Below are 15,334 nucleotides of genomic sequence, written 5' to 3' on the forward strand. Positions count from 1 at the left end.
TGTTTTCAAAATCTCACTCATTCCTTATCTGCTCTGCAAGGTTTCTAAGGCTGGAAAAGATCCACTGCACAGCAGTTCTCCAGCGATGGATGGGGGACAGGCAGGGGATGCAACACTTCTCCTCCACTGCCTCTTCCCCTTCAGTGCTCACAGATGCAGAGAACGCTTCTGAGGTTTAAGGAAGATGTGAATAAACCCACGCTGCCAAGCAGACCCAGTGAAGATGGACTAAATTTAAAATCTCAGGCTTTAATTAAACATCATCAAATTTCAAATGAGAAATCATGCTGTTCTGTAATTCCAGGTTACGTTAAACGACCTGAGACAATCCCAGACTGGAAGCCAGGACCACACAGTAATTACTCTTCCAGAAATACGGCTTGCCTACCAACCCCTTTTAGCTCCGATTCTGCTTTCCAAAGCCAGAGAGGTACTTTTCCACGCTGGAAATTTACAGCTTTCTTCCCTTGCAAATGCCTTTGTTATTTCCCCCTCACACCTTAGCAATCTGATTTCTTCTTACAGGGAAGTTTTTCAGCAGTACAGTCAACCCATAAGCTCCAGGGGCAGGTTTCTGTAGCTCAGATTTTCCCCATATAACACAGAGCGGGGGCATCCTTCACATTGGGAAGGAAAACCAACAGAGCATAACGTTTCCAACAGCACTGAAGCTTCAAGATTTCAACTTGTCTGGGAAGTGCTCCTGCCACCATTGACACCATCATGCTCATATCAGAATTAGTGGAATCTGACTCCTTCAAGTGAGCTGCACTGCGGTGGTGCAGGTGCTTATTAGACTCAGAGTCACGGGATCATTAAGGTTGGAGAAGACCACAGAGGCCATCAAGCCCAACCAACAACCCATCCCTACCATACCAATAAACCACGTCCCTCAGCGCCACAGCTTCACGCTTCAGCAAATCCACAGAAGAGCAAAGCCTGATGAAAGCTCAGCATTTATGTGCCATTTCCCTCATCATCAGTACATTATTACCCAGTGGGGAACCCACACAGAAGAAGCCTTGGCTGAGGGAAAGGCCCCCCTGGTGCCTGCTCAGGCTCAGGTTCCAGCTTTGTGATTTTCCCCAGATGACAACTTCATATCACCCCTCCTCTGCATGGATTCTTTGATGTTGAACCAGGCATGAAGCTCACACAGCCTTCCCTCACTGCAAAGTGCTATCTGTTTTCCTCTCTGATTGCTGGATGCCTGTTTTTGTGAAGCTTAAGGCAGCTTAATATTTTATGACCACCACTGCTCTGTCAAATCAGGGTGAAATCAGCCAGCAGGTTCATATGTTACAGTCAGGGCCTCAGACACTCAGGAACTGCAGAAAACCCAGCAAAAAAACTACACTCACAGATAGTCTGTTTTCACATGGATGCAATTAATTTACTGAGTGAAATTCAGCCCCAGGGAAAATTCCCTGTGAATTGAGAAAGGCTAGGATTTCATTCAATAACTAACTCACTCTCCTCATAAACTGACCTCCTTCCCTTCCCTTCCCTTCCCTTCCCTTCCCTTCCCTTCCCTTCCCTTCCCTTCCCTTCCCTTCCCTTCCCTTCCCTTCCCTTCCCTTCCCTTCCCTTCCCTTCCCTTCCCTTCCCTTCCCTTCCCTTCCCTTCCCTTCCCTTCCCTTCCCTTCCCTCACCCTTCGTTCCTATGTCTCTAGAGCAACTGCAGTCTCTTTCAAAGCAAAACTTCCTCTCATGCTGAGGCAAACAAGGAGTAATTTCGCTCAAGTCAGTGGAGCTACCCTGGAGTAAACTTGGCAGACAGAAGAGAAGAATCAGTTCCCTCATCTTATATTACTGCGAAACATGATAAACAGTATGGGCCTTTCATGCCCTGCCAAAAAGTGCCTGTCCTGCAGTTTACTGCAATGCAAATGAAACAGACCCCTGAAGAACACTAGAAATAATGATTGTTTTATCTGGAGCACCCTGAAAGGAGCAATTCTTTGCTTAAGGAGCTCTGTGAAGCCTGAATCCACTCTTGCGTGTATCACTGTAAACAGGAAAAAAAAAAGCACTGGAAACCAAGGAGTTTGCCCAGGTACAAAATCAGTATGAGAGAAAACTCAGTGCCCAGGGCCAGTAGTAAAAAAGGGGGTTATACAACTATCTCCACCCACAGAGAAAGACAAGTGCATCTTCGTGCGCAATTAATCGCTTTACAAGGCAAAGGATACTGTTGGAGTTTCTGTTTCTGGTTCATGGAGTTGCTGTGGGCTATGATTTTCCCAAGGCCGCAGACCCAGTGGTTGGCATCGTCCTCTGAACTTGCAATGAGGTCCAGGTTTTTCCGCTGGTCTTTGAAAATGATGGAAAAGCAGCGATACTCTGGTACATCCTTGGCGTATTTTTCCATACCTTCTGTTTTATGGCCTGACCTCACATCCCGAATATCTTCAATAGAGACTGTGGAAAGAAAACAGAGCTTGCTGTCAGCGGGGGTTCACTCACCCTTATCTCTGCTCAGTGATGGATTTTAAGAAATTACTGTTTTTCCTTTTTCTGCAACCTCTCCCTCCCACAGCTGGAGGATTCTCTTTATTTTTTCCAACTTCCACAAATTCAATGCTAAAGAGAGCTCAGATCAAAAGCAGCAAAATGTGCAAGAAACGTAAAAAAAAAACCAAAACTCTTTATTTTTCACATGTCCTGTATTTAACAAAGAAACAGAATTTGCACAGGTGCCATATTGTGATACCACATTTATGAGGTACCAGTCAGTATCAAGACTTTGGGTCCAGTCCTTGAAGTATCCCTGACTTTAACCTTGCCTCTACAGACCCTAGGATCATGACCAACAGAATCTTACCCCATCAATCAGATAACCTTCAGCTGTTCTCCTCCCAGAACTGGAAACAAAGAATTCTAAAGGTCCACAGGAAAATGAGGAGAGACTTCAGTAAAAGCAGGGCATGGACTGAAACTTCTTCAATTTGCAAAAATAAAGAAGGTAACAACTAAAATCCCATATACTCTTCTCAGTCACACTAGTATAAACTGGGGACGAAAAGACCAAAGACTCTGGGCAGTTTGCTGTCAACGATGCTCCATCCACACCTCTGCCAAAGGTCAATTTGATCCTGTTTGCTGTAAGAAAGCAAAATATGGCTTTCAAACCTATTCTTCCCCATTCCCTATCTGACCATCACCTAGCGGAAATGAGCCCTGAAGCCACACCAGGTTTGCCATGTGCACACACAAGGCCTTCGAGACACACTGTGAAGCAAAAGGAAGTAATGGAGACAACCCTACACTGCTCTTCTCAAAGAATTTGAGAAAAAAAAGTTGGTTTTAAATGATTCCTACCTCAAATTGTGAACTATGGGTAAAAACTATTTCCTTTGTTACGTAGGTATGAGATTGATTTTGTTTGTGCTCGTCTTTGAAGAGCTCCGTTGAAAAGTAGTATGTGAATGTAAAATATTGCCACTACTCAGCTGGAAAGGAGAAGCTTACACCCCCAAATCCCCTTTACCTGATCCTTCATTTAAACTGGTGCAATTTCACTGGTACAGTGCTCGATTCACTCAAAGTCAGCACTGCAGAAACAGACAACTCATTGTCAACCCTGTGCAGTTATAGCATGTCTGCCCTGGGACCACACAAAATTGATCAGATGCTCATTAGAATTTGAAATTCTCCTTTTTTCCTCGGGGAGTACTGGCAATACGAGGTAAATAAAATCCCATACACTTACAAACAAATCTGTAATCTTCAAAAATTTGTGACTGTTCAAAACCGACACTTGACATTCGCTTTAAATTCCAACCATGCATTGGGGTGGTCCAACATCTTCCATAACACTTTGCTCACTTGGTTTCCATGCCAGAACATGCCATGAGACCCCTCCTAGAACTGGCAGTGTTCCTTCCTGATGATAAGCAATTATCTTTGTGTGGTCTTTTATTATCACTTGGTAAAGGCCAGCCGTGGATCACAAAGAGGGCAGGGGAGGAGAGAGTTAGTTTAGGTTGTGTTGGGATGAGATGGGAGGGGATGGGATGGGCTGCTCTGGAATTACATTATCTAGCCAACTTACTGTTGAGTGAAAGCTTATGGTTTTGAGTGCTAAAATTATCTTCTGAAAAAGAGGGCTGCAATTCTCTTACAGCTGGGCTGCTAGTGGAGAGCCTTGCTGCTGAATTTGCTCATTAACAGGCAAATGACAGGAAACATTGGCAAATGACAGGAAGTGTACCTTAGGTAGCACAGTACGTCTTACACCTTTATTGTAAGGGATGCTATCATGTTCAGTGGGATTCAGTCAAAATATACCTAAAGCTTAGGCTCCTTTCCACTAATGGGAAAAAAAAACCCAAAAACTTTTGGAACACAAATGTTTTGTCCTATCTAGAAACAAACTTTTTAGGGTGAGATAAATTAAAGCCTTAATCCACGGCTACAGTGGATCCTAGACCAAAAATAGAAGTTCAGACTGAGCATCTCATATGCAGATGTGTACCATGCAGACAATCTGTATGTAGGTGATTCTCCTCCTCTCCTGGTCTCTCTTGGTTAAGGCAGTGCAAGTGGAAAGATCATCCTGTTGTTCCTCATCACCTGCCAACTGCTCACCACTGCTTGGCTTATAAAAGTTATTGTCCCTTCAGACTGGCTAGCTAGTCTGCTAGTGCAATCAATCCCTAAACTTTGGGTTGGCAATGACCTAGTGTTTCCAAGACTAGAAAATCTGATGTTAAATATTGGAAATTCAGGATGTATTCTTTGGAAACCTTAATCTGGCAAAGTGAATCTACTGGAAAAGAAAAGAGAGCTGTGTGGGAGGGAAAAGAGATTGAAAACCTGTAGCTGGAAGGGCTGCCTTAATCTCCATGGGGTATATTACTGGGGAGAGGATGATGAAGAGCACAAAGCTCTTCCATGCAGAAAAGGTACAAGGAAGCCTGAAGAACAAGATCAGTGCCTACTGTAGTCACACAAGAGCCAAGAGAAGCTACCAGTGCAGGAACTGTTAAAAAAAAAAAAAATAAGCAGGGAGGACACTTTTTAAAGCTTTCCACAGTTTGGGCTTGTGTACTGCTTTTGTCTATCAATATAAAAGCCAAAGCCAAAGGAGTCAGCCCCAGCCATCTGCAAATGTTATCTCTTTTCTGGAAAATCTTAGCCCACATGAATACATTATCAGCTGCTCCTGGGCCGTGAGCACACTATATTAAGCAGTCCCAAACGAAGGAGAAATTAGAAATAACTGGGGGACAGAAAAGTGTTTTTCAGGAGAGGAGCAGTTACAGCAAACACTCATCAAATGCATCTCTCTGTGACCTCCCCATCCTTCCCAACACTGCACAGTGGGGAAGTAACCACCAAAAGAAGAGAATTTGGAAAGTCTGCATCTGCTTCTCCTGAGCGTTTAAGTCTGCTGAAAAGGTGGTTTGTGTGAAGCCCAAAACCTGTGACTCGACACAAGGAACGAGTGTCCTTCCTGACCTCCCAGCATGGAGTCAAAGAGGTTACATCCCGGTCAGCCTTCCTGGCTGCTGTGGGTGCTGATGTGATGAACCACAGCTGATGTTCACAGTTCCCTCCTCACAGAAACATACACCAGCATTCCTTGGAGCTGGTGAAATCACTCCTCTCTGTCTCACAGAGATGTGAGGTCCAACACAGCTCAGTAGAATGGAGCCTCACTTCTGCCTCCACCCGACCCAAATGCTCTCCCAGGCCCTAGAAGCCATTTTCTCCCCTACATGGGCCTTTGCATGCAAGGCTCCTCTCCTCCCTCCCACCAGGACCCGGGCTGGCCCCATCACCTTCCACAAGGTGCTCTCAAATCCATTCCAGAGCAAGGATTGCAGCTCTACCCACTCTTGCAGCAGGGTAGGCCATTTGCGGCCCATCACCCTAAAAACAGCACCCAGAGATGTTAGGTCTTGGAAATGCATAAGGCCACATGTATGCATAATGAGCCATTTGGTAGCCAAAAATATAAATGCTGAAGAGCCATACAAGCATGACAAGGTGCTGTATGATTACAGAATTAGTCTGAGATAAGCTGTGACCACTGGTCTCTGCTCCAGAGGCAATGTCCATCTCTTCTCCAGTCACTGCTCTGAAAGACTGTGCTGGGAGCACTGACAGTAAAACACTTCAGTAACACCTAACAACACAGAAAAAGGAAGGACAGAAGACAAAAGTCTTACAGAAAGGAGGGATAAGGAACTGAAGCTGCATCTCCTGCAAGCTACTAAGCATGCAAAAGACGAGGACAGCAAGTTGTTCTCTTTCCTTGTACTTTTGCTGACAAAGAGATGAGGGTCAATGTACGGATGCTTGGAGGCACTGCCAAAACAGCTGGCCCTGAGTTACTCATAAGGGAAGGGGGGTAATATTTGTCACTCTGGGAGCCCTTCATATCCTTCGTTTTCCTTATCCTACTTCCCTTTAATTAACAAGTGATCTCTGCAATGTGGCATTCAGTCACACTGAATTACTCTATCCCACTCTAATTGTCTCACTAAGTCACTATTGTTTATACTGTCAGATGAGAAATGTACTGAGCTGTTCATAGTTCTCCGCATATTTGCACACAACACTGCTTGTCTGCAGAGAGACCAGACCTCCAGCCCAAGCCCAGCTAGAGCTCAGCCAGGTCTGGTCAGCACCTTGCAAGAACATACAAAGGTCCTGACCCCAGGACTGCATTGCCATGCTGGGTGGCTGCAGTGAGCACATGGGGTAAAATGGCACCATGTGCTGCTCCTCCCTCTGGTTTTGCCCCAGAAAAAGCATTGTAGTTGCTTTTAGCTTCATTATTGGAGGCTGATGCTAGTGGTAGGATCAGGACCTTTGTAATCAGCACTATCAGCTCCCTGGATTGGGAATACCAAAGGTTATCCAGTACCCTTACCACCGATGGATGCTTTCACATAAGGATTCAACACAGGCCATGCTGTTCTGTGCTTTCTTAGCCCTGACCACGCTGCCTGCTCTTCTCCCCATGCCTGAATTACCCAAGCTCTCAACTGCTGATTCCTCATCCACTCTCCCCTCTCCCTGACTTGCTGAGCACATTGTTTAACTTGAGATCTGCTCTTGTTGCTGGTGTGTGTCACCAGCTGACAACATACAGTGCACAACTGATGCTACAAGTTGCTTGGAAATACCTTTCAATAAAAGGTCTTTACCCAGCCTCTCTGTATAACCAGCACAGCTCGGGGTGCTGACGTGAATAGAGTGATCTGTATTTACATTCCTTCCAGACATCACAAGCAGGTCCCTGCAAACTATTTTTGCAACCAGTTCCTACTTCTCGTGCCATTACAGTGCCACTAAATTTGGATTGGAGGCTTTCAACGCTTCCGCCTTTGCATTTAACATATGCTGTGGAGAAAAAGGTCAGTACTTGCTAGAAGACTGCCAATGTTGAAAACTGCCCCAGAAACTCATGGGGTGGCCTGATTTAAAACTAAATTAAATTAGGGGAAAAAAAAAGCCAAAAAGAAACCAACCAAACAAGAGACAGTTCTGCAATCGAAGTGACTTGCTTTACGGGTTGAATGATTTTGATAAAGCCTAATGAGACCCACAGACAGACGGTCTTGTTTTCACAGCTGATGGCTGCCTTGCGTAACAGATTCACATCAGCAAATATTTTTTCAGGGATAAATACACGTGTGATAGCAAAGCAATGATCAGACCTAGAGAATGCACCCGACCAACCCCAGGAGGAAGCTGGCGGTGCGGCCAGCTGCCTGCTGTGTGCATACAGGTTGCTGAGGGTTCCTGTTGGCTTTTGGCACTTCTCAGATCCACAGGAACGATTTAAAGTTTTTACTTCTTGACACGAGTAGGCACAGAGAAATATCACATCCTTTTTGTTCTCCTAAAGGCGAGCTCAGGGCATTAACTCAATGGAGGCAATCATTCATCCATCCACAAGAACAGCACGGGATGCTCGTCAAGTGGCGTGTTAAGGGTGTTACTAAATGTCACAGCTCAAAAATGAAGGGAAAGGTTTTCTGGCAAACACTGGTAGGAGGCTATAAATATAATAAAAATTGTACCGTGTTTAAACCATATAAAAACTGGAACTGGGAGGAACTGGAACAAATTCAGTGCATTTTTGATACTGTGAATAATTAATCGTTAGATCAAAATATCAATCTTATGCCTTTATGCAATATCACAATCTTCATTTACACAGTTGTGCAACTGAATTTATCTCACCTCTGTAAACTGAATCATAGAATCACAGAATGGCTTGGGTTGGAAGGGACCTGAAGGATTATCAGGTTCCAACCCACTGCCACAGGTAGGGCTGCCAGCCACTACATGCAGCACTACATGCCCAGGGCCCCATCCAACCTGGCCTTAAACACCTCCAGGGAATTTGCTCCCAATCGGATTTTTTTTTAACCAAAACAGAGAAAAGGAAAAAAAAAATAGCATTTTGGCTAGAAATGGAAATATCTGAGCCAAAACTCATAAACTTGTTTCTTGATTGCACAGCCCATGACTCACAAAGCACCCCCAGTGAGTCATCATTCTCTGCACAGTATTCGATGGTCGCTCATGGCTGTTATGGGAAGCATCACCTCCCTGAGCCTCCTACAGACAGAAAGAGGGAGCAGGAGGTAGCGAAGCCCCTTCCCTTCTGGGCCCTGCTATAATATCCCTGAATGGTACCCACTCATTCAGCCTTTTCCCTGTGCCTTTCAGTACTCTGCTTTTTCCACCAAACGCTCACCAGGATGTTGCACCGGAAAGTTTTCAACCATCCCCACAAATCTTCAAGTTCAGAGAGTTTTTAAAGGGATTGAGTCTGGCTTAAGGGATCTCACAGTAGGGATTTCAGTTGGTTTAAGAAAAGACTTCCGAAAATCGATTTCACTGAAAGCAGCACATAGCACTTTGTTCTTTCTCACCTGGAGGTGAGACCTGATATCTGACCAAGCTAAACAAGGCAGTGTAACTGATGGGTTGCTGCTTTTTGAATGCAAACCCCTCTACCCCCTCTTGGCTTCCTTCCCTCCCACTGTAATGATGCTCAGGAGGGTTCTGGCACTGATTGCACCAGCCATCTACAAGCCACCAGGCACAAACCTTTTCTATTGCCCCCAAACTGCTAATTCTGCCACTTGAACTCTGTCTTTAGAGGCTCTCTTGGGCCTAAATAGAACATACTGAAAATTAACGAATTATAGATAATAAAGAAGAAATGGATGAAGTTCTTTCTATGTAGTAACCATGCAGGAATGGCAGCCTATTCCCCGGAAAGCCCTGTGGGTAACAGAGATATCAAGACAGCATCCAATCTGAATTTCCAGTTCTTTAAAAGAAAAGACAGTAGAGGAGGGTAATGGTTGTACACCATGTATCTCATCCAGGGCCTGTGACAGCCCTGATATATTGTTGTTTTTCTTAACTTCATTCAGCTGAGATTCTTCTGTCTAACTCTTGAGATCCCCAGTTTTATCGCTTACAGGCACCACCACACAATGGTTTACAAATAGCCTTTCTTCCTGATTACAGGAACAGGAATAACAAGAAACTGCCCAAACACAAAAGCACAGCCCTTACCCTATCCAGACTTTGCTCTTCTGAGGTGCCTCCATCTTCCTGCTGTGAGCCCTGCCAAGGATAAGATTAGACCTGGTGCTCAAATCTCCCATTTTCCACTTTGCTCATTCTTTTTCCTTCCTAAAAAGGCAGCTTATCATCAGTTTTAGAAAGGCTTTGCACTGGAGTGCAAGGTTGCTGTCTGTTAACAAGGAAGGGTGACCTCCTGGAGGGACTTGCCTTGCAGTCCCTGCCTTCTGAGTATCAAATCAATGACCCTGCACTCTTCTTCTGCCTTTTGACCACCTGCAAATCCCAAGCCAAAAGTAAAGGCTCCCAGGTTCAGGCATATCCACAGTGCTTGTTGAAAGCACTCCGAGGTGGCCTCCAGTGCTCCCAAAAGCTTGCATCACAACTGCCAGCAGAAGCACATGCCCCCCAGGAGCACGTGGGACTGCCCCAAGTGTGGCAATGCTAGCTGTGCCCAGTTAGCAAAGTATACCTTGAGTGGTGTAACTGCACGCCTACACTGACACACTCCCAACCTCTGCCCAACGCCCAGCTAAGAGGAACACAATATCTAACAAAGTCATGGCTGGGACAGTTCTCTTTTTCACTGCCCCAGCAATGGAGAGAATAGGATCAACCAGAGACTCCCCAAGCAAGCCTCAAGGTCCCTGGATCCATGGCACAAGGATCCCACCCATTCACTGCAGGGAATTGGATGGGACTGGGACTTCTGCTGAAGGTGCTCTCAGACTCTGTACTTTGGAAATTGCTGGCTCAGAGCACAGAAATTAAAGTTCTAAAGTCATCCTTCTCCATTCACACACCCTTGTTTGTTTTGTAGCCAGACATAATCTGAGAAAGGACTTTGCTTTTATATGGGACTGAGCTCAATGGCACAGGCGTTCCTTGCAAGCAAATGTTCCCCAGGGCCTTCACATTAATTATTGTCATTATGGGTTACTGTATTGGTACCTAAGCAGTTCAGCTGAGCTCAGGACACACAGTAAGGAACAGTTTTTAATCCAAAGTCTTTTATAGCTAGATAGATGAGCAGAAAGGAAATGTGTGCCAAGAGATTAAATGAACTGCCCAAGGTCACTTAAGAAGAGTTTGGTAATAAACCAGACATATTTTGCTTTATTGCCTTATTCCTCATTATCATCTGTGGGGTGGGGGTGCAATCTAGAAGACTCATTCCCCATTTAGTTACTTGTGACTGTTACAAAAACAACCGTATAAATAGTACAGACTGTATTTTACATCTCAACATGCTATAAAATATGTTACATGTTATTCATTTGCCTTTTGGCTTTACCAGACCATGATTATCAGGGACAGAGCAATACGTCAGAAAAATACCAAATGAGGTGGAAAACAAAACATACAAACAGATAGATACCCTGCCTGATCCTATTTTGACTTCATGACAAGGAGCTCCTGGTCCCAGTTATGGCTCCAAACTGGGTGATGTTGGTGCAGATAGGCTTTCCTGTGCAAATGCATTACTGACTGTCATATCTGAGCTTTCTGCAATGGGGCAGATTTTGATTTCCCAAGATAAGGATGAGAAAAGGTTTTCCTTTCCAAAGATATCTCTCGTCAGCCCTTGCATCTCCACATCTCTGTGGTTTCCTTGTGAGACATAAATACAGACCTGTACTGCATGATGCTTTCCCAAAGGCTGTGCAAAGATGAGAGACGTCCAGACTGACTGCCAAAGCGCACCATACCACGCCATGGATGCTCAAGCTATGTCTCACACTGAGCATTAGGGCATTAAAGAATCAAGTACCACCACAGGGACACCTGAGTAACCTGAACTTGTGCTTTGGGGAAGAAATAAGTTGGTCTACCCCATGACAATTTTGAGCAGTAGCTCATGAGCTTGGGAAATGTGACCATTCCTGACATTCCTGATTCCTCCCAGCTGTGTCCAGAGCAGACAGCATAATTCAGTGTATGATACAGAACGTGTGAAGGATCTGGTCTCATGGTTCCGTGTCATTATGCTCATTGTGCAATGGTCCTGGTTCTGGTTTTCCCCAAGAACCCCTGATTCTGGTTCATAATGATCCTGGTTGACCCCCAGGCAGTCAGTGCCCTATACCCGCGGTAGTGCAAACTTTACTTACAGATCTGTGAGTCTGGAGACCTCAGCATCTTCTTTGATTCCTGCCATATGGTTTTGCAGTCCTCCTGGAGCTTATAAAACCGCTCCTTCCTCCAAGAGCTGGACTTCACTTTTAGCAGCTGGCTGCCTTTCAGGAGAAACTTCAGGTCCTTGTCATCTTTCAGGCCTAGAGAGAAAAGGTAAGTGGTAATGTCACAAGAGTCAGCAAAAGAAATAGTCATAGAGACATAGAATCGTTTGAGTTGGAAGGGACCTTTGAAGGTCAGCTGGTCCAACTCCCCTGCAATGAACAGGGACACCTGCAGCTTGATCAGGGTGCTCAGAGCCTGGTCCACCCTCTGTACGTATAATAATAATGTAAATAGGTTCTTCGCTGCCACAGAATAATGGTGACAAAAACAGACCGCTGCAGTGCAGCCAGCTCTGGGGAGGACAGCAGAGTAGAGAGACCCAGAAATCTGCCATGTCACATTCTATGCTCATAAAAGAGACTGTAGCCTTGTGGACTTCTTAGATTGAGTCCCAAGACTTAAGTATAATTAGAATCATAGAATCACAGAATCATAGAATGGCCTGGGTTGAAAAGGACCACAATGCTCATCCGGTTTCAACCCCCTGCTATGTGCAGGGTCGCCAACCACCAGACCAGGCTGCCCAGAGCCACATCCAGCCTGGCCTTGAATGCCTCCAGGGATGGGACATCCACAGCCTCCTTGGGCAACCTGTTCTGAGGTGGTTTACAAGCATGAAATGTCTTCTTCCCAGCAGACATAAATAGGATGCAAAAATGATACGAAGAACAATACAGCAGTAAAAGCAGAGGAAGGAGAGTTGTGTAACTTGTAACTGGAGTACTGTTGTGACCTTTGCAGAGATTTCAGCTTTATTCTGAACAAACTTCCTTCACAGAAACAGGATACACACAATGCCTCTCTTCCCTCTCTGAAAAGCAGTCCCCTTCTGGTCCCAGGAACTGCAGAGATTAACTTTGGGCTAGGGTTAGATCTCAGACTAGATTCAGGAAGGCACTTGGATATCTAGAGGAGAAGTAGTCATCTACTGAGGCTTTCAAAACACACATTTGCCATTCTGCCCAGTTTTGAAGGTCTCAGCAATATCTGACTTCCACATACTGACATACCTTGCAGATTCTGTGTCTCAAACTAGCCATTAATTAGAGCTCAAGAGTGGGTGAAGTGGCGGAGGTGGGCAAGAGAATGAAGCACAAGGAACACACCCTTGGCTTTCTGTAATAGGCACCTTGCCTACTGCACCTCTGTCATTGCATCAAAGGCTTTTACTCCGCAGTACTGAACAAGCACATCCCAACTCAGCATGACTTTTGCTAACCTTATCATGACAATGCAGATGAGACTCTCATTAATAACTATTTGGCCTCTGGCAGCCACCTGACACTCCCATTATAGGAAATTTCCCAATGCTGCATAGATATAACACAGGACCCCACAAGGTAGAAATCCAAGTAAACTGATCTCTGTGACAACATTTACATTGCAGTATGGCATTTCTCCATATCACTGTCTTTGCCCCTCTCTGGAAGACACTGCTACCCTGAATAGCTGCATTTTGAACAAGGCAAAGCAATAAACTACCAAGCATTACTTGAAATACAAAGCCCAGAAGGAGACCCAAGTTGCCAAACCCCAGGTTCCTGATAAGTCATACATGACACCTAAGTGCCCGGGGCTGCAGAGCACCAAGGTGGGTCATAATGGTTGCAGCAGAAAGCAGCACTGTGTGTTTGTAGTTAGAACAGCTTGGCCTAAGGAGTGTTATTTCAGGCTGGCAAAGAGCCTGACATCTCTGACAGTGATAAATATTAGGGTGTCCTGTGTTCACTCAGCACAGCTTTGAGCAGCTCAGACCACTTCAGTTGGGTTTGCCAACACCAAGGAGCAGGTTTGGGGCTGAGCCCAGCCGAGCCATCCAGAATTGAAAGCACCACTGTGGAAGCTGGAGATCCTTGAAAGGTTGCTGTGGCCTCTCTCTCTCCTCTACATTCAATTAGCTGTCTCAGTAATTAAGTGCCTGCTTAATTAACCCCCTCTTCGGTTCGCTGAGGTTTAGACATACACAGGGGTCTACAAGAGGCCAGACTGCCAGGAAGGACTGACACCACAAAGGCCTCACAAAGCAGCAGTGCTGAGGCTTCTCTGAGATGGAGGTCTTTCAAGAACAGAGAAGATATCGCAGACTCGAACAGGCTGCCCAGAGCAATGCTGGATGCCCCATCCCTGAAGACACTTAAGGTCAGGCTGGACCAGGCTTTCAGCATCTGATGAAGCTGTAGACATTCCTGTTCTTCGCAGGAGAGTTGGACTAGATGTCCTTTAAAGGTCCCTTCCACCTCAAATGATTCCATTATAGGCTTCACTAACATTGCCATGGTAGTCCTCATGGTTCCTGGAGAGGGAACAAAGTTCCTCCTATGTATTCACCTACAAACTTTCTGTTTTGGCTCCCAGACTCACTCTGTCCTCCCTCAGATACCAACCATGCAAGGCATCCTTGTGGGACTACAAAGAGGACATGCCATCCTAGGGTAAGCACAAACAGGAAAGCAGGAAAACCATCAATTCCTTTGGGTGCTTAAGCACATAAGCATGTTACCAAAAATCCATTTTAACTGTGACACGTTTGGTTACACAGAAACTGCATGCAGTATGCATAACATGTCATGCTACCTGGGCAAAAAGCTCTATCAATCTCATACAGGCAAATCTGCATGGCGACCAGCAGAAGACAAGGGCAGGTTTGTCTCCTTCAGGCTAGATCCACACGGGTAAGGCAGCAGCTGGAGTGCAAGTGAGAACGAAGTGAAGGAAGCCAGGCAGGGGATGGAGAAAAGGTGGTTTCCAGAAGATCACAGAATCACAGAGTCATAGCGGTTGGAAGGCACCTCTAGAAATCCCCCAGTCCAACTCCCTGCTAAAGCAGTTCCCTACAGGACGTCACACAGGAAAGTGTCCAGGTGGGTCTTGAAGATCTCCAGAGAAGCAGACCATCAGCTCTCTGAGCAGGCTGCTCTAGGGCTCTGTCACCCTCAAAGTAAAGTCCTTGGGGTGGGCCAGGGAAGGACAAGAGGGCAAGATGAGTGCCTAAGAGCACCACAATTCCTTTAATGTGGGAGGCTGGAAATCTCCCAGGACCCTTCAGAAATAAAACAGTCACTCAGGGTCGACCTCTGCCAACAGTGACCCAAAGGTTGGATTGAACCACCCAACGGTGTGCCCAGAGGAAGGAGGGCCAATCCATTGGCCAAGAAACCCAAGTCAACTGGGTGAGCACAGCTTGCTTCGGGATGGCTCTGTATCTGTCAAACAGCATCTCAGACAGCCAAACCGGCCTGGAAAGCGGGCCAGGGGAGGGCCCTGTCTCCTATGCCTGGTCCTAAGCACTGTCACAGATTCTTTAAATGGCCTTGGGCAAGACAGTGAGCTTCTTCACCTCTATCTACGAGGCAGGTAACAATGTTTTGTTAGGTCAGTTGGAGAAGTACAGCATGATCGGATCTGTTCATACAGGACCACAAACGCACCCTGATGCGTCAATGGGACATTACTCTCTGTTGTTCATTTGAATTGCTTTCCAGAAAAGATAAAAAACCCATCATTCCCCAGCAGAGCTTTCCTTCGTTTC

General features: G+C 45.6%; 1 protein-coding gene across 6 annotated transcripts in view; it reads right to left on the bottom strand.

The window, feature by feature from the left end:
• PLCD1 (phospholipase C delta 1) overlaps window positions 1–15,334 on the bottom strand; it is a 48,854-nt gene that overhangs the window by 23,097 nt on the left and 10,423 nt on the right. For all 6 annotated transcript variants that reach the window (XM_004939119.5, XM_015281119.4, XM_046931027.1 and 3 more), the window contains exons 2-3: window positions 11,676–11,840; window positions 2,193–2,421 (exon numbers count right to left, since the gene is read on the bottom strand). In XM_004939119.5, the coding sequence (XP_004939176.1) occupies window positions 2,193–2,421; window positions 11,676–11,840 (394 nt within the window). The remainder of the gene's footprint in view (window positions 1–2,192; window positions 2,422–11,675; window positions 11,841–15,334) is intronic.

Source organism: Gallus gallus, chromosome 2 (genome assembly GCF_016699485.2).
Source record: "Gallus gallus isolate bGalGal1 chromosome 2, bGalGal1.mat.broiler.GRCg7b, whole genome shotgun sequence".
Taxonomy (NCBI): Eukaryota; Metazoa; Chordata; class Aves; order Galliformes; family Phasianidae; genus Gallus; species Gallus gallus.